The sequence below is a fragment of the Hoplias malabaricus genome, chromosome 7 (genome assembly GCF_029633855.1).
Source record: "Hoplias malabaricus isolate fHopMal1 chromosome 7, fHopMal1.hap1, whole genome shotgun sequence".
In the NCBI taxonomy this organism is placed as follows: Eukaryota; Metazoa; Chordata; class Actinopteri; order Characiformes; family Erythrinidae; genus Hoplias; species Hoplias malabaricus.
The window spans coordinates 15975713-15995542 of record NC_089806.1 but is presented as its reverse complement, the minus strand read 5'-3'; the positions used below and the strand labels follow the sequence as shown (position 1 = coordinate 15995542).

Sequence of the window (19830 nt, the reverse complement as noted above, 5' to 3'; positions counted from 1 at the left end):
ATAACTGTGAGTGAGTGAATATGTAAGAATGCTCAAAGTCTGTTTTGTGAGCTGCCCTGCATCCAATAAAAGTCAAAGGGCAAAATCAAAATACTTCTACAAACAGGTTTTTCAGATACACCCTAATCAGTGCACAAGCATTTGAGGTGAAACATTATTTTTTATTTTCTTAAATAAAAACTTTCTCCTGTACAGCAGCATGAAAAATAAATCCAATATCTATTTACAAAAAGGAAATAGAACAAGTGGCTCCAGGAAAGGATGTAGCCAACAATTAAAATGATGAAAGGCTTGTATGCATCAGTGGTATTCCAGGAGCAGGATTAGGGCTTTAAGAACCACTGATAAAAATAACACAAATGGTGGAGATGCAAGTTATTGAAAACATGAATAAACCACAGCAGGAACAAACAACAGTTATTTCACTAAAGTACGAACAGTGTAAAAGTACACTCAAGGTACAACAGTGACATTAAAGGGTAGTTGTGTGTACAAAATTACATTAACATTACTTTCTCTTTTCCAGACATGAAGGCGAATATTTATAGGGTGTCATAAAACAACTGTTTTAAATAGAAAAACAAATAAAAACAATTGGGGCGTTTTATGCAATCAATGCAACGTAAAAATCTGTTATAATGCAATATGGCAGAATTCTGTCCACTAACTGAAGGGACTGTAGATGTACTCGAGGGCACCACTTCAGTGACAGTGTGTCTGAGAGTGCTGGATACTGTAAGTCACCGGGGGCATGTTCAGAGGGAAGTTTAGTCAAAAGAGCTCATAAATAAACTTTATTTCTGCAGGAGGTCATCAGCAGAAGGACATACGTTTACGATACTTCTCCACCAGCGGCACCAGGCAGCGAGGAGAGCTGCTTTGCAGCAGAAATGGATGCTTCAACAGATCACTGGCACTCGCTCTCTGCAGTGGGTCCCTGGTCAACATGGAGTCCAGAAAATCCCTCAGAACTGGAGAGATCTGAAAAGAATCATGAGCATGAACTCCAATCATACAGAAATATTGGCTCCAAATGCACTGTGTCACTGATGTAAAGCATCGAGTAGTCCCTTGTGGAGCATTTTGTCCCACATTATTTAAAAAACAAACAAAAAACTAGACTCTAAACACGGACTCAAATAATTTGACATAGAAATGAGTTTAGTTTTTTTTTTCTTTTTTACAAAATAGTGTACAACTGAAAATATAGCTGTATGAAAGAGACTTGCCTTGCTGGTGTTCCTGACAGAAGGAGCTGGTTCATCTCTCAGTCTCTTCATAGCAGCTACAGGGGTGTCACTGAAATAAGGAGGCTCTCCATCCACCATCTCCACCACCATAATGCCCAAAGACCACACATCCACCTGCAAATACACACAAATTAAAATATAACAGAAAAGACTCTTCCACCATTGTTTTACACAAATAAAAACATGCCTGGAAGCACATGTTGCAGGAACAAAACTTTGTACCTTCATTTTGGCTGCTTTTCATTTTTGAGCAAAAAACTCAAAATATTTGGTACAATCTTAAAATATTAGTTTCATAATAAACAAATAAATAGATGTGCTCACAAAGTGATTAGACTCAGTTCAGGTGAGAATAGCTTTACTAGCAGGACTATGTAATGTGCACTGTTGCCAGTTAAATATATTCACATTAACTGCTATTGTAACTTAGGGATGTTTCTTCTCCTGAATTGTTAGCATCTTGGAGATTCAAGGTTTTGTCCTGGAATGATAATATTCTAATCAGTCCTCTTCTTTCCCTTCCATGGTCTTTTCAACCAAGGGCAGAAAATAGCTCAGGGGAGATAAGTGTTATCTGTGGGTGTTAAAACAGAGTGGCAAGGCCTGGATTTAATAATAGTTCTAACAGCAAAGTTGCAGGAGTCTTGATTAGATTTGCCAAGTCCTCTCTCAAAAAGCAGATTAAGAGCTGTTAATACACAGGTACAATACATGTCCAAATGTTTCCAGACACCAGCACACACTCTTGTTAAATAAAGGGTATCAACAGAGAGTTTGTTCCCCTCTGTTCCAGTAACAATTTCATCTATTGTAGGAGGAATTTACATTAGCTATAGCAAATTTGCTGTTTGGATTTCATTACATTTAGCTAGAAGAATATAAGCTTTTGAATACATTTTCTTTACCTCAGTGCCATATGGGGTTTTGGAGATGACCTCTGGTGCCATCCAATATGGCGTTCCAACCAGTGATTTCCTCTTTGGGATATCTTTGCTGATCTGAGCGCAGAATCCAAAGTCTGACAGTTTGATCTAGAATTTTAAATGATAAATAATACAGAATTCCATTACAGCCCAGTTCGCTCATGTTTACAAGAGGAGCCAACATTTGTGGAGCGTACTTTAGATCAATGGTTTATTCAATGTGGGATCACAAAGAAAAAAAATTAATAATACTAATACTACTACTACTAATAATAATAAAAATAAAATGGTTAGTCATTATTAATAGTTATTTCTTCTAATAAAATGACTATAAAAGCTATTTATTCAGCAAGACTACTGTTTTTAAGTGTAACTGTGGCTACTCCTGAGACACTATACATTTGTAAACATGTGGCCCTGGCTGATATCTCTCATCAGTGTTCAAGTATAGCCACCATTATTTGTATCAGCAGGACACTTAAGGCATCCACAGACTTCTCATTTAGGACGTAGTACTGCTCCTTCAGGCTTCACTCCTTAACTTAATTCATACCCAAGAAACTGAGTACCATGTACAATGTAGTAGTACAGTGATGGTTTTGCTAAGTTTACCAAGAGACAATTTCACATTAAACAAACAAATGAAGCAAACATGCTGTGTGTGGACAAGTAATTGTATCAGTGAAGACAAAAGAAATGAATTAAAAACCATTTCCTCTCTGTTTCTCCCTCTTTCCGGACAATGTGGAGTAAAGATTTAAATGTGTGAAGGTAAACACAGGGGGGCGGTGTTCCGCAATTTCATACGTCTTCCCTATGAATTTAATGTTTTATGAACCTCTGATGGTCTGATTTCAAAACGTCTCCTTTTATAATTAGAGACTGTTGACTTATGTCAGTAATTAATCTATGGGATTTATTTGAACATGTCTGTCAGCAACCTTAAGTCTACTACAGCTATATAGATTTAAATTATTTACACATTACAAATCTAAATGATCTGTATTTGTCTGCTACATACAGGGTGAAATAAAGTGGACAAATTGCTAAAGTAACTGTTAAAGAAACATAAAAACACAACAGTTGATATTTGAATAAATACTAATAAATTAAAAAAGTGATCTACATTTGCACACAGCTGTTCCAAAGTATCGAAGTAGGACAGTCAAACTCGAGGGAGTAAAGTGACATAAAACAGGTTACACTGCATTTGTTTTTCCGTCTAAATGAAATTATCACCGCACTAAACAGATTTGTCTCAGAGACTATGATAGTCAACCTGGGAACTATGAGGGTTTACTGGAAAAACTTGCCTGCAAGCTAAATAATATTTTTTGAATGACACTGATGAACATACACTTTTCAACCATAACATTATGACCGCCTCCTTATTTCTACACTCACTGTCCATTCTTAGTTCCACTGACCATACAGGAGCACTTTGTAGTTTTATAATCACAGACTATAGTCCATTTGTTGCTCTGTATATATTATTACCTTCTTTTACTCTGTTCTCCAAAGGGCAGGACCCCCATAGGACCACCACAGAGCAGATATGTTTCGGGTGGTGTATTATTCTCAGCACTGCAGCGACACTGACGTGGTGGTGATATGTTAATGGCTGTTGTGCTGGTATGAGTAGATCAGACACATTGTTGCTGGAGTCTGTAATTATAAAACTACAAAGTGCTCTTGTGTGGTCAGTGTTACTCAAAGAATGGACAGTGAGTGTAGAAAAAAGGAGGCGGTCCATTTCAACAATTTATAATACATTATTATATTTATCATTACATTTTAACTGAATGCAAAGGGTAAGTGGAGTGTTCAAATTATTTTAAAAAAAGAGGGAGAAATTGTGATGCAAGGTTTTGTGAAGATATAATGCAAGATCCTCTTTTAAAATGTACACTTACTCTCCCATCCAGTGTCAGTAGTATAGAGTCACTCTTGATATCTCTGTGGATGACACCTTGTGCATGGAGATAGGCCAGAGCCAGTAACACAGCTTCACACAGTGTAGCTATCTGTTCTTCTGTCAGCCTACATGAACACACAACAGCACAGCAACGGGAGGTCAACATAAGTCTAGATGTTTAGTTCTTTGCATAAAAGAGTCCAGAATATGGTTGAACTGTAGGTAGAAACTATCTTTGACCTGTGTTTGTTTTTATACTCTGATTATAATAATTCTATTTTTTATATTGTTTTTTTTTTTACTTTTAAAAGAGTGTGGCAGAGATCAAGCAACACAGTTCTCCACATGATTCCATCACATATGTTTTTGAATAGCTGAATAATGCAAAAATGCAATTAGAAAGACAGGTTATAGTGTGTTTTCCTGCTTGAAACTTCTGTTATAATTAGAATGTGCTGAGAAATGCTTCTTAGGAATGTCACTTAATTCAGTCATCAATCTTAGTCTGTGGCTAAAATGAAAGCAAAGAGTGTTTAAGCTGTTAATTTCTGTTTCTAGTTTTTCTGCTTAGGCCAGTTTTGATAAGTTTCAAATGGCAGTCTTTGTTCAGGGTCATGGCACTGCTAATCCATTACCTAAAGCTATAATAGTCTTAAAAGTATTCAGGTTCAAATCTCAGCTCTGAAATGTCTGTCTGACACAGTGGGGAAAAATGCAACATTGTCATTTACAAGGAAAGATGCTTCTCTGTGCTTTGTAAATGAAAATCAAAACACTCCTAATTTTCATCAGCTGTTTTTCTCATTATAGCGGTTATATCAGAGTGAGACATACAGTTTTAAACCACCAGGCATTGTATTTGTGATGCTTACCTGGTTTCAGACACTATGTTGGTTAAAGCTCCACCCTGCAGGTACTCCATTATGACCCAGAGCTCCTCCTCCACTAGAGCACTCTTATACATCTCCACCACATTCTTGTGTCTGTAGTCTCGCATTATCACCACCTAAGATATATAAAAATGTGGAAATTATTAACTTTATATAGAGATATTTTGTACCCTAAAAAGGTGATTATACCATTTATACCCAGCAGCTATGAAGTTAACATGATGGAGGAAATTCTAAAGTGGTCTTAAGGGATGAAAAAAAATTGATCTCTTTGACAAGAACAAGGAATTTTAAATATTAGTATTTAAGGGTCCATAACTGGTGAAGTGAATGGTGTTGTACCAAAACATCCATCCATCCATTATCTGTAACCGCTTATCCAATTTAGGGTCGTGGGGGGTCCAGAGCCTACCTGGAATCATCGGGCGCAAGGCGGGAATACACCCTGGAGGGGACGCCAGTCCTTCACAGGGCAACACAGACACACACACACACACATTCACTCACACACTCACGGACACTTTCGAGTCGCCAATCCACCTGCAACGTGTGTTTTTGGACTGTGGGAGGAAACCCACGCGGACACGGGGAGAACACACCAACTCCTCACAGACAGTCACCAGGAGCGAGAATCGAACCCACAACCTCCAGGCCCCTGGAGCTGTGTGACTGGGACACTACCTGCTGCGCCACCGTGCCGCCCTATACCAAAACAGTTCGGACCCTATTTATATAGGTAGGTATTTTGCTATTCCGTTTTTTTGTCAGTGCCTATTTCAGTTGCATTTAAACAGTAATTATGTGACATAGCCATATTCAATATGTTGTTTTATTTTCTAAAGAACCTTTGCTACTCAAATATGTAATCACTTGAGGTTTTCATGCAGACCGATAAATCAATTTTTCTATAAATTTGTCATGTTTTGACCAAAATTTTACCTAGCGCCTGCTTTTTTTTTTTCCATATTTCTCAATGTACAGCCTTGAAATCATACTCCCACATCGGATATCTTGACACAGATTGTTAGTGTGAGGTGTCTGTTAGTTGAAAACATAAGCATTTTTGATGCTAATTTATTACATGTCATATTACTGTGACAAAATAAATTTGTAGCATCAGACGGACATATTTTTCTTGATATTCTAAGCTCTGGGATGTATGACTGATAAAGTTCTGACAGTCACAGCAGGCCCAGACTTTCAGGAATTTAGTTCAGGGCAAATATGGAAAATTTCCCAACAAATAAAAAACATTTTGGTACTTTGGCAGTTTTCTCAGATGCTGATAATATTTACAATTGTTATTATTATTATAATCTTTTTAAAAAATGATGAAATAATACTTGTTTATTTAGAATACACACAATAAAGAATTATTTAAGCTTTTTAGTTTATATTTGTTGATCTAATGCAGTATTATTTGATGTGAAACCTACAAAAACCTTGAAAAACTATAAATCAATAATAGTAGTTATAAGAATAAGTTGTGAATAAGTTGTGTTTTTCACCCCGCAAAATGCGGGATTCGGGTTCATGCTGTACCACATTTGTATGTGTCTTGAAGACTGGGCACATAAGAATGATCCAAGATCTCATTATAATAAATAACACTGCCTTTAGCTTTGATTAGAGAAACGATTAATTGTGGCATAATTTTAACAACCTAATGCAAAGTAATAATACTAATCTCTGCCCAGATTTTTTAATTATTTAAATACTTTGATTTTTAATCCAAAAAGTGATTTTCTTTTGGCCTGACAGTGTATATTAAGCCTAAATACATTTTACCTTCTGTACAAAGTTATCTTTTGTCAGATGTGTGATGCACATGAACATCACTTTCACATATTTTTATTACACTACATAGCCTTTCATCTTAAATATGCACAGAAATAATGACCAAGTAAAGTCAACTCAGTGTTTTGCCTAGAGCTATTTCATCTGCTTTTTAAAATGAATTTTGCTGAACTGATAATTTTGAGTTGTTCAACTGAGCATAGCATAGAATAGCATACTTCATTAAAAAGCAGCTCTCTTCTCTGCTGTTTCCTCAGGTCCATCATCTTCACTGCAACCTGTTTCCCACTGTGCTTTTCTCGTGCAATACAGACGACCCCTGTCGAGCCCTCACCAATCTTCACAAAGTTCTCCAGATACATGCGGGGGTCTCCTTTGTCCACCACCATCTGCAGAGCAGCTTTGAACTGCGCGTGAGTGATTTTGGGCTCTTCATAGTTGATGGCAGCTGGTGGAGGTGTTCTCAGGCTTAGGGAAGAAGCTCCAGACAGGGTAGAGGCAGGAGAACCTGCAGGGGAAGGCCGTGGCTGAGAGGGACTGTTCTGTACTGGTGGCACCGAAGCTTTAACAGGAGAAACTCCTATCGTATGACTAGAAGAGGGTTGCTGTGCATGAGAGGCTGTATCATGCCCTGGTTTTGGGCTGCTGGTGCCATTGGGTTTGGACATGGCTGAGAAGGCAGAAGTATTTGTCTGTAACAGATAAGGAACAAGTGACAGGTTTAGTCAGGGGTCTGTAAAGATGACTAGAAGCTACTGCTGTGCTGCTGTGTGATCTGAGATTTAACATTTGATTTTTTAGACCAAAAAAGAAAAACAGTGTCATACAAACTTCAGTTCTTGTGCTGAATGATGCTGCATGCATTAATAATTATTTAAGTATGGATCTAAAAATTTAGATATATACGTTTTGTATAATTTAACAAAGATAGGATAGAAAAGTATAATCTTTAAACTGTGTCAGATATTTCTTGAGGTTCTTCCTGATAGGATTTTTTAAAATATCCTTCAATTTATTCATTGCGAGTTCCACCTACTGACTAGGTCCCATTATATATTTCATCACATGTTGAGTATGAAGGCAACCATGTGCTTTCAAGTCACATGAATACAGCCAATTTATCTTTTCAAACTGCTGCTTACACAACAGTTCTTGAAAAGCTGAACACATGGACAAGAATAACTGTGATTAATTATTGTGTCCAGGCCACAGATGACAATGAAATGGCCAGGGATCAAACATATAATGTCTTATCAATCGATGAGATACAGGGGTAACTTTGATAATTAATGGCACCCTCAATTGATAAGGAATGATTTAGACTAAAGCTAAACAAATGTCAAAAATACATGAAGCTTAAAAATTATTTAGTGAAACACTAAATATGCCAAGATTGTGTCCTGCAATCCTATTCAACTTTTAACAGTAAGAGAAACTGTTGAGAAACTGGAAGTCAAACTCCTTTGTGCATCAGCTAGTACAAGAAATACAATACAAACATCTGTGGTATGTGGATAAACAATAATATCAAATGTCCTAAAGAATTCAGAGCTATGTACATTCTGACAGAGTTTAGAGCAGATTTCTTCAACAGTGTCAAAGGTTCCCGAGAAGGATTTCCCAAACTAGGGGCAAAAATCCCATGTGTGCTCTTGAATCGAGTTGTGAGGAAACTGAAATTCTCTATTTTTGTTTTATATATTAACAAATAATGGGACTAATACTATTATATGACTATAGATACCAGTGCTAAGCATGCCCTTTTTCGTTGGCTTTGTGAGTAATAAATTGCCAGTAATGTCATACCGTGTTCTTTTAAACTGATAAAGTAATCACATATGAATATTTAGACATTTATTAGTGAATTCATAAATGACTGAATAAATAAAAGAATAAACAAATAAACAACTTACTTTTAAGTCATAAGTAGAGTAAGGTCTCCTAGGGGTGTCCATAAAACCCAGGGGGAGTTCTGGGCTTGGAGTCCCCCTTGGACTTGAATTGAAAATTGGACTTTGGTTTAATATGGGTGTATTGTAGAGGCAGGACACAGGTCTGGGATTGGTTCTGCTGTCTCGCCGAAGCAGATTATGCTGTTGATACCTTAATCTCTCACTGTATGTATAGCTCTCAGTTTGGTCTGTTTCAGATAAGGTTAAAATGTCCCTAGGCATGAGTGGAGGCTCCTCATTGGACAGGCTGCTGACCTCTATAATAGACTTGGCTCTTGTTGGCAAACCGTTAGGCTGCAGGGTGGTGCTCTTTTTGACACCAGACCGTGGGCTTCCACTCTCACTGTAGACTTGCCGTGCCCTTTCATGCCAGTCCATGACGGGTTGACCATTTGTCTGCTTAGACTTATTCAGCTCCTGATATTGGTATGTGTCCCCCTCAGGCACCTCGCCCAGGCGACCCATGGACTGAGCTCGTTTTCGTAGAGATGGGCTGGTCCTTCTCAGTGAGTTGGAGCTAGTCACAGAGAGGCGCGTCATTTCAGCAATTGCTGCAGCAATGTAGTCTCCATGGCCAATAAAACTGCCCCGCACAATGGTCTGTAGGAATAATATCAAAATAATCATATTAATAATAATATTAACAAAATAATAACAAAAATACAAGTTGGTTTGTACATTTTAGTGAACTTTTACAATTAACTGTTGTTTCACACAATATAAAATTCATGAGATTATACCAGCTGTAAATGCACAATTGAACCCCCACATTTGCAACTTAAAGTACCTGATTTCACTAATAAATGGGGTTTCTACAACATTTTAATCACATAGTGTATAAAACAACTGCTCTGTTTACTTTAAAGAGCAAGACAGTGCTATAAAGTGTAAGACAAACGCAGAGATAAGAGATCTAAATATGGTCCTTTTTTTTGTTTGTTTGTTTAAAAGCATCACTGAGGTGACTTAATATGAAAACTACAGATTTTTTCTAAAATTTAAACAAACAGCACCATACAGATAAACGGTTTCTACAAAGTTAATGGCAATTTCCATTTGAAAGTACAGAATTTGTCAATGAGCTGAGCTTTTTACAAAAGCTTTTACTCCTGGAATAAAGTCTTAGCTCAGATACTGATATTGTTTCAATTTTTTATTGACATTAATTTCAATCCAGATTTAATTTATGCCTGAAGAAAACATTCATCATACCATACATCAAACTATTAACTAATTTGTGCAACTAAAAGCACTTGAGGGCACGACATTAGTCAGGAAACATAGCAGAAAGGCCTAAGTTATGTGTCAAAACAATGTGATCTAGTTTCCCAGTTAATTGAAGCATGGGGAAATAAAAGTTACCCTTCAGGTTTGCCCATTTTTGCTGTCCAAGAAGTCACTGCTCTCTGCATTTTCATTTACTATGTGAGTTTTGTAGACTTATTTCAGTATCATGGCATGTCAAGTTCTACACTTAAAGAGCTTTAAAAACAATAACAGCTGACATGCAAAATAAAACCTTAATTTTAATTAAGAGAATACATTTATCAGATTATAGTATTAATATTTTATTCTGTTAAAAGCCCACTTCAAACAATCTATATAACTGTGGACACAATGGAAGGCAAAAAAATCTATAAACACTACATTAAAATCTATTTTAAGCAGACCATAGTTTTATATGGGATACTTGTGTCTGAGTCCCTGCTTAATATAACAAAACAGTTCATATGGAAATAATGCAGTGTTGCATCCCAAAAACAGAACAATCAACAATTTCAAAAATATATGTTTTTGAATTAAACTCTTAATTTAGAAAATGCCTGGCCATTGCTGCATTCATGAGAGACAGTAACTGTTCTGTATAACAACACTTCCACAACAACAACAATAATAATAATAAAAGGAAGTTCATAGCACCTGTAGGTACACCGCAAAATGCAGCTCAAATTTCTTTACAACTTGAGACAAAATACATTAAAACTATGGATTGATCATAAAAAAGTAAAATGATAGAATAAATTAGAAGAGCTAAAAGTAAAAGATATCTTTTAAGGTTCTTTGTTAAATTGAGTGTCTTGTGGTAGGGACTTCCACAGTTTAGAGCACATATATTAAAGCCGCCTCATTTCTTGTTAAAGTACAATATGAATAAATGATAGAAGAATAAAAAATGTCTACATAAAAATGAATACAATTCTGCTGTACCTTTTCATGCTTAAGTCGTACAGGTGTGACAGTAGACGGGTCCACCACAGGTTTGGGTCTCTTCAGTGTTTCTATCACACTCTGCCATTGTGGCGGCAGTCCCACATAGCAACCCCTTGCTGGGTCATAGGATGTATGCACTCGGTGCTCAAAGTTCTTAGGAGCAGAGATCTCTACCTTCTTCTTCTTCTTCCTCTTCCTCTGGAACATTTTGAGGACCTGCGGGAAACAGCAGTGAAGTGCATTAATGTGGGAATCCTTAATCTCCCTCAACCAAGCCATGAGGACACAGCCACAGAGCTAAAAAAACAAACAAAAAAAAAACACTAAGACACAGTCACCACTTCCTGTCAAATGCAAATGAGTGTGTGAGGGAGAAAAAAAGGAGAAAAATCAGATGACTTTAGTAGGCTGAGCATACAACAACCACACCGCCCGGGTGCAGAGGTGAGGGAGGAGGGTGTGGAGAGAGCACTATCATACAGTCAGCAGAGGACACACCCCCTAAATGCTTTGTTTATCACTATGTTCATCTCATCATGCTCTTTTCCTCAGCTCAGCAAAGCTGTAAATTACATAATCTTATGAAATTCTGCACTAAAATTGCACACCTAGTACAGTTTTTAAATTGCAGTTTTTACTTGCAGTCAGTCATTTTAACACCTAAAGTAGTAAACCATGGTTATAAAAGTGCTTATTTATTTATTTACAGTTTTTCTATAAAGTTCATCTCATGAGATATACATTCACATTGCTGAATGTTCCACCTGCTCTGTGGGGTCCTGCCCATTGAAAAAGAGGGTGAAAGGGAGATAGCAAACTATACAGAGAAACAGATGGATAACACTCTCTAATTGTAGAAATTAAGTGCTCTATGTGGTACAGGTAGTGTGTGAGGGTGTGTGACTTTTGTGTTATATTAAAATTACTTAAAATGTTTTTGTCTCAGGACAATACACACTCACACACACTGTACCATATAGGAGCGTGTATATGTGTATGTTTTTTTGTGTGTGTCTCTGTGTGTGTACGTCTAGCTGATTGAAGTTGTTTATTAAGAAATATACACACCAGATTCACACATGTAAATGTAGTCATCACTAAAAAATATTGTGAGCAGTCTGGGATCCATTCTAGTTGAAACCTGCCTTTAAAAACAAACTGAGTTCATGCCCATCAGTTCAGTGAAGTCTGTTTCAGACTGGGTTTTATTGAATATGGCCAATCAAGTAAGCACATGCAGCATGTCCTCATTTACCTTCGCTTTGATCACTGGTCCAGACCGACTCTGATGGAACAATTAGGCCTGCAGTGACCCTTGCAGTGATGGATGCATGCATGTCCTTATGTGCTGCTGTGCAATCAATTACCCAATACCGGAATCAGATTTGTTCTAATTATTACAAATTTGTGTCCTGATTTTTATGCATCATTTCTTTTCTTTGCCTCTCACAATAGGTCATACCATAAATAAATAATTTTAAACATACACTATACCCATAACTTGTTGGACACCTGCTTATCTAAAATTTCTTCTGAAGTTCAAGGGGATATATTATGGAAATAATTTTTTTTCAGTGCAATAGTACATTCATTTTGGGATACGGAGTACCTACTAACCTACAAATATAACAAGCACAGAGAAATAAAAGTACAGATTTAATACGAACAGAAAAGAGCAGACCCTGAACAGGGTGCCAGTCCATCACGGGGCTCCACACACACACACAATCACTTACACACATCTAAACGTTTGCAAGGTCAATCCACCTACCAATCTCCCTTTCCAGAGGGAAAACACACCAAATCCCCTCAAGGACAGTCACCCTAGGCAGGGCTCAAACCCCCAACCTCAGGACCCGGGAGCTGTGACAGTGACACTGTCTGTTGGGCCATTATGCCACACTGGTTTGTAATATGTCTCCTTTAACAGAATTAACAGGGATGCTGAGAATTAGTCATTAGTGAGGTCAGGTACTGAAGTTGGATGATTAATTCTGGATCACAAACACCACTTCAGATCACCCCAGAAAACACAAATCTACTGTTCCTCAGTCTAACGCTGGGATACACCCAATAAGCCCATGCTTGACTCTGAGCAAGGTGAAATTAGACTGATGTACATCTGTTACAAAGAATTTAAATTCATTCAATACTATTCAGTACTATATACTATTCAGTACTATGGAGATTGTATGGAGGATGTGCTTACATAATTGAATGTCTATATACAAAGGTGTATCTAAAAGTAGCTACCTGGGATTAATGATTATATTGTCATTTTAAGATCATTTTATGCCACTGATATAAAGATAATATAATTGCATAATAATATGTTAAATAAATTAAACATAAATCAGACAAAAAGCTGTCTTTAAACAAATCTCATAATGGCTCCCGAATAGAGGGACCAGAGAAGGCCAATGACCAGAGAAAACCTGGAGTGGAGTAGTATTTATGATCCAGAACTGATAATCAACATCAATACCTAACAGGACTAACACTCTTGACTTTCATCAGATCCTCACAATAAAGATATCCACATTCTAGTGTTAGCTATTACACTATTATTACATTACTTCTAGTTAAAGCTATTATTGCAGCTAAGGCAGACAAACTACACATTAATATCTTTGACTTTAGTAGAATTCTTAGATGAGCATGTCTCCACAAAGCCCTGGCCATGTAGTGTAAAAAACCTTACACTAACCTTAGTAGATCAAGATAAAAAACAACTTCACATAACCTGCAGAGTAAAATTTTGGACTACAGATGTATTTATAAACAAAGCAGCATATTATACAGTAATGTCATATTCATAAAGTCATAAAGTCATAAAGCTAAGTTTGAGAGTGGGAAATGATAACACGTTGAGACACTGTGTCTATACAAATCTAATATCTCGGGGCTATGTCCTTGTTTAAGTAGGTCGATCAATATTTACTCACAAGTGAACTTTACACAGAGAGGAATAGGACTCTGCAATTAAGCTGCTATTAAGGTAAGAGGTTTGAACTCTTTACAGGATAATGGATACTACATTCCTAGACTCCTTTCATTAACTTATCTCCAAAAGTGTATGCAATCTGATTTCTAATGACATGCTGCTTCGGATCAGTGTTATGAATTAAACAACTCTTTATACAAACATAATTTTCAAAGTCTAACCACAGATAATTGTTCAGTTTAAAAAGACCTACATGTAAGATACTGTGTATAAGCACAACTTCTCCTGTACAAGCATCCAGACAACTCACACACACACACACACAACCTGCTATATCGTCTTAGAAAGCATATGAATGCAATTCCAAACTGGAGAATTTCTCATCTAACATTAGTACCTCTATTTTGGCTGAATGCAAACCAGCTCACAAAGTAATATTCCAACATCTAGTGTAAAATCTTCCAGAGACTGTGACAGCGGCAAAAGGGGGAGAAAACTACTTATTAATATCCATAATATCAGAGGAATTATTAGATGAGCAGAGGTCTACAAACATTTTTCAAAATTATAGTATTACAATATGATTTCCCCAGCTATTGTATATTGTATACTGTATGTGTTACTTTCCCACATATATGTTTAGTCTAAATGTTTATTGCACCTTCTGCTACTTCTGAAACATTTTCAATGTTGTTAAAGCAAATGAATGTAGATCCTGCTGAAATACAATTTGTGAGAACTTTATTATTGAGCATAAGTTGAGAAATCATAGCAAAATGCCAGGATGGTTTCTTAATACATGGGCAACAAATCTCAAGGTGGAAACATTGCCACATGCATTCGGTGACATTGTTGGATAAATACGAACTGCTTTTTTAAATTTACATCATAGAACCTGTTTTTTCTGCACGTATAACAGTAAAGCCAATTAAACAACTGAGAATAATAAATCCTCAGTGTTATTCCTTTTTCAATTTAGGCATTCCTAAAATACACAGCCAAACACATTGGTAGGTGGATTGGTGACTCAAAAGTGTCCGTAGGTGTGTGTGTTGCCCTGTGAAGGACTGGCGCCCCCTTCAGGGTGTATTCCTGCCTTGCATACAATGATTCTAGGTAGGCTCTGGACCCACCGTGACCCTGAACTGGATAAGCGGTTGCAGATAATGGATGGATGGTAAATAAAATTCTGAATCTATATGATAAAGTAGTGAATTACACCCAACACTACGAGAGCTTCAGAAGACAAGCCTCACCATGTGTGTGTGCGTGTGTGCGTATAAGAAAAATGCAAACAATTATGTTGTTAATAGATAAAGTTACTGGGCAAAGAATAGAGTACAGAGTGAAGGACACAGCAATGAATTGTGACATGTAGTCATACCTGTGTAGTACTGTTTGGCCCTTGGTTGATTTTTTTCTGGTGGATGGTCCTCACAGAGTTCCCATCATCTGGTCATTTTGTCCAGGTCCATGAAACCTGATGATTAAGATTTCAAATGAAGAGGAGTGAAGGGAGAAACGCATGTCTGCACACTTTTCATTGACTTATTCTCTGACTCTCACACTCCTGCTGTGTTTAATCAGAGGGTGCGGTGGAGCATTACATGCACAAACAGTGAGATTTGATGAGCCCAGGAGGATGTGTATGTTGAAAGGAGGTCAAGAATAATTTTCATTCTGTATATATTAGAATAAATAATGCAAATCAAACTGAAGCATATGTTAAGGAAATCCCTAAACTTTTCAACATTTCGACACTATTTAGTCATAAAACAAGACATTCCATGTTTGTTGTGACATGACTAGGACTTAATTGTCTGCTCAGGTAGACACAACCAAATTTCACCAGGAGGTCTAACACAACACCACTATAACATCATTAAAACTGTAAAACTCTCTAAACAAATAAGCCTATGCATATTCTCTAAGGTTTTATGTTCAATGCCCTGCATGTATTATAAAAATATGTTCAAACTTCTTTTATTTCCTAACTTCCCTTGTAATATGTGATGTATCTGTTTTAGATGATTTGGATGTCTAGTTCCTATCACCACAGCAGTGAGTAAAACTGACTCACCAGTGACTGCACCATTTCACGCCAGAACATCTTAATGACTGGCCTTTGCAGGAATTCTGAAAAGTTACTGATAACGTTTGCCTCTGTTAAAAATCACATCCAAACTACATTTTCAAAAAGGTGATGCTGTGTAAAATGTAAATGAAAATGAAATACATTGTTGTGCAAATCATTTAAACACCACATTTAATTGAAAATATTATATAGTCAACTATTGTATTTTGAAAGAAATTCAACATTTCGAATTTGATTCCAACAAAAATTTGGGATAGGGTTTTTTTTTTTTTTTACCACTGTTTTGCATCATTTGGAATCCACGAAGCCAATTCATGTTAGTTTTAAAAGTCAAATTTTATTTCCACTCTTGCTTGATATTGTATTTCAGATGCTCAACAGCTCAAGGTCTCAGGGTTTTGTTGCTGTTTTATTTATATATTTAATGTATTTTCATAAGGCACAAGTTGTTTGTCAATAGGTTCCAGTTCTGGACTAGTTCAGCATCCAGGCACTGTTAACTAAGGACCCATTGCTATTGGAATCCATGTAGATTGTGGATTGGCCTTGTCATGTTGAAATTAACAAGGACTTACCAGAAGAAAGAATGCTGTCTGGATGGCAGAGTTTTACTCCAACACCTATACACATTGTTTAGCATTTACATTGCTTTCACAGATGTGCAAATCACCCATGCCATGTGCACTTATGCACCCCATACCATCATGGATGCTGGCTTTTGAACTGTGCATAACAAGCAGGATGGTCCCTCACTGTTTTAGCCCATGGTACAAGACATTGATGATTTCCAAGTTCTCATAGGTGCTCCTTTTAAACTCAGTCATGGCATCAAACTCAAAATGAGCATATACTTTTCAAAAAAACAATAGTTTCTTGGTTTTAACATTTGAAATGATTTCTTTGTACAATTTTCAGACAAAAACAGGATTTAAATTATTTGCACATTACTGTAGCCTATTTTCATTTACAGTTTGCTCAGCATCCTAACTTTTCTTGAAATTTGGCATGCATTGCCAGTGTGAGAACAAAATATTGCATCTACATACATTAGAATTCATAAATGTAAAGTTAGTATTTTGTAAATATCAATGTATGCAACGACAGTCTTTTCAACACATAGTTTACTTGGATGCAGTGAGAATGCTGCTGGTTTAACCTTGACAAAAATAATGTCCCCCGTTCCCCTCAGACTTCACTGAATAATGTACATGACGCTGTAACACATGCTGTGACTTGCAATACTCTGCCTCAAGTCTGAATAATGAGGCAGATGCTAAACTGAAGAATGATGCCTGACTAGGATCATTCATCTGACTAGTTCTCCTCATGTCTCACAGCTGAATTAATGCCCGATGATGTCTCCAGGTAAATTGGTGTGTTGTGAGCTTGCAGACAGTGCTGACATATAAAATGATGTCGGTAATAGCTACTTTTACTCAAGCATGTGTACTTTCTAATTTTAAACAAATTATATTTAGCAATTAATTTTTTTGTGGGCGGCACGGTGGTGTTGCAGGTAGTGTTTGTTGTGTTCACCCCGTGTCGGCGGGGGTTTCCTCTGTGTGCTCCAGTTTCCTCCCAAAAACATAGTAGGTGGATTGGTGACTCAAAAGTGTCCACATGAACGTGTGAATGAATGTGTGAGTGTGTGTCACCCTGTGAAAGACTGGTGCCCCTCCAGGGTGTGTTCCTGCCTTGCGCCCAATAATCCTGGGTAGGCTTCTGACCCACTGCAACCCTGAACTGGAAAAACAGTTTCAGACAATGAATGATCTATTTTTCTTTCTTTTTTTTTGTGACAACATCTTTGTAGTTGTTCTAACCCCTGATTTTTAAGGTTTATAATTTTGTTTTAGACCAAGGGTGCATTGAACAGTTTGTTCTAGATGCTAAATGTTCTTAGAAATTCCAGTGCTGCTGCTTCTTTTGCTTATTATACGACCAAAAGGACACATGATCTAACAGACGTAGTAATAAGTTTGTCCACATTTAACTCCTCTCCTCTGGGAAGGTGATAAACTAGATGCAAGAACATTGCTGAGAGAAGGTGATGCAGTCAAAAAAAGAGAGCAATATTGAGGTAAGCTGTTGCTGTGGGGTGATTAGATGTGTGTCCTAAACACCACTCCAACTATAGCTGATGCTTAGCATTGGGCATGGTAATTCTAGGCTCATGCACGTCCTGTTCATTTGGTAGTGTTTTTGTATAGAGATAATACAAATTTATTTTCTATCTATTTCCCACTTAAGGTGGTTGTTAATATAGATGAATATTCCAACTTCAATGGGTGTCTACAAACGTTTGTACATATGAAGTTATTCACTCAGGTAGTCTTACTTTTACTTGGGTCTTTATTTTACTTAAGTCACAAAGCAGCTACAGATATGAATGAATGAATGGATGAATGAACAATGGATTGAAAATGGATTTAGGCTACTTCCACCTCTGCACATAATCTGGAGAAACATCCAGACTATTACTGAAGAGTCCACTACACTGCAGCAGACAAACAGGTTCAGTATCACATTATCTGGGTCATCCCCATCACACACATTGTTTTCTGTAACCGTCTGTAATTTAAATCCCACAGAACACATAAGAACAAGTTCAGTCCTCAGGCTGTTGGATTATTTTTTGAAAAAGGCTTAAGACAACCTGATGAGACCGGATGTTTAGCACTTCTGAAAGAGCTCCTAAATTTGAATCATTCTGATTCACGTCACTGACATCCTACATTGCACAATGAGAGTACAAGGTACTACATAGTTCAGATAGTAAGAACTTCACAAACATGAACTTAATTTGCCTACAACATAAATGATGTTGTTCTACTGATGCCATAATAGAGTTAAGTTCATCATGCCCAAAGCCAAATGAATACTAAAGGGATAGTTAGCCCCCTCATTGGTACTACAGTGTACTTTTAAATACACTGATTTATTAATATTAATAATTTTACCATTAAATGATTCAAAGCCCAGGTTCTTAAACCAAGCAGTCCACTGGATCAACTGATCAAAACAGTGCAAAAATGAGCCAGTCCTTCACCAAATCAAATTGTAAAAAGTACATGGACTGTATATTTTGAGGTCATGTGATAAAAGGGCTAGGTTACGTTGTTGAAGACAACATTCCAATTAAAAACACTAAAGTACAATGATGTTTTCACACAGATACAGTCTTTTTTTAAAAAAAAAACTAACCTGTTTAAAACGACAAAAGAGTTTTTGAAAGGTGAAAAATGGCAGAATAAGAAAGGATCATGTGCTGTTTGTCAGTAACCGCTCTGTATCTTCTGTTCTACTCCTCATTCTCTTCAGTCACATGGCCGTTATGAAGCTGCTCTCCTACTTGAAGCTTTCATCAACGTACCTTTTGTCAGAGTCCCTTCCCCCTCTTTCCAAGCTACCTTAACTGATCCAGTGAGAGTGAACGACTGTGAGAAAGTGTGAGACAAATGAGAGAATGAGAGAGACAGTAAGAGAGAGAGAGAGAGAAAAAAAAGATAATAATGACAGATAGTGAGAGAAAAAGAGGTGAGGCTGAAAAGAAGAGGGAAATAAAATGACAAAAAGAGTGAGATGACAAGAAAGATAGAGCAAGACACAGAACAAGAGAAATTGAGAAATAGAACAGGGATAAATGGAGAGACAGAAATAGGAGAGAGAACAGGAGGTGGGGAGGTTGCTATCTTACCTTTCTGTCTGAGGAAGGGGATATTCTTGCAGATAAGACTCAGCAAAATGACGATCCCTTACTCAGTCTTAACCCTCACATACTGTCTGTGTCTCTCACTCACTTCCTCATAGAACTGTGGTAGTTGATCCAGTCAACATGCTCTGTACAGGCCTC

The 19830-nt window shown here is 37.0% G+C and overlaps 1 protein-coding gene across 2 annotated transcripts; it reads right to left on the bottom strand.

Moving 5' to 3' along the window:
- Nucleotides 1-190: 190 nt before the first annotated feature.
- Nucleotides 191-19783, bottom strand: pak6b (p21 protein (Cdc42/Rac)-activated kinase 6b). 2 transcript variants are annotated; one of them, XM_066677232.1, is made up of 10 exons: nucleotides 19675-19783; nucleotides 15267-15362; nucleotides 10936-11154; nucleotides 8689-9327; nucleotides 6994-7467; nucleotides 4961-5094; nucleotides 4087-4213; nucleotides 2156-2281; nucleotides 1230-1364; nucleotides 191-981 (listed from the first exon to the last, which is right to left on the bottom strand). In XM_066677232.1, the coding sequence occupies exons 3-10, from the start codon at nucleotides 11143-11145 to the stop codon at nucleotides 814-816; spliced, it is 2013 nt and encodes a 670-aa protein (XP_066533329.1). In that variant the 5' UTR covers nucleotides 11146-11154; nucleotides 15267-15362; nucleotides 19675-19783; the 3' UTR covers nucleotides 191-813. The 2 variants fall into 2 exon arrangements, with proteins under 2 accessions (XP_066533329.1, XP_066533328.1); XM_066677231.1 differs by lacking the exons at nucleotides 15267-15362; nucleotides 19675-19783 and having other exon boundaries at nucleotides 10936-11217.
- Nucleotides 19784-19830: the final 47 nt, after the last annotated feature.

Coding starts and splice junctions, on each gene's coding strand:
- pak6b (XM_066677231.1), bottom strand. CDS start 11,217: ATGGCTTGGTTGAGGGAGATTAAGGATTCCCACATTAATGCACTTCAC. Junction 5,095..6,993: donor GAGAGCTGCTTTTTAATGAA/GTATGCTATTCT, acceptor TATATATCTTAG/GTGGTGATAATGCGAGACTA. Junction 2,282..4,086: donor TACTGACACTGGATGGGAGA/GTAAGTGTACAT, acceptor TTAAAATTCTAG/ATCAAACTGTCAGACTTTGG.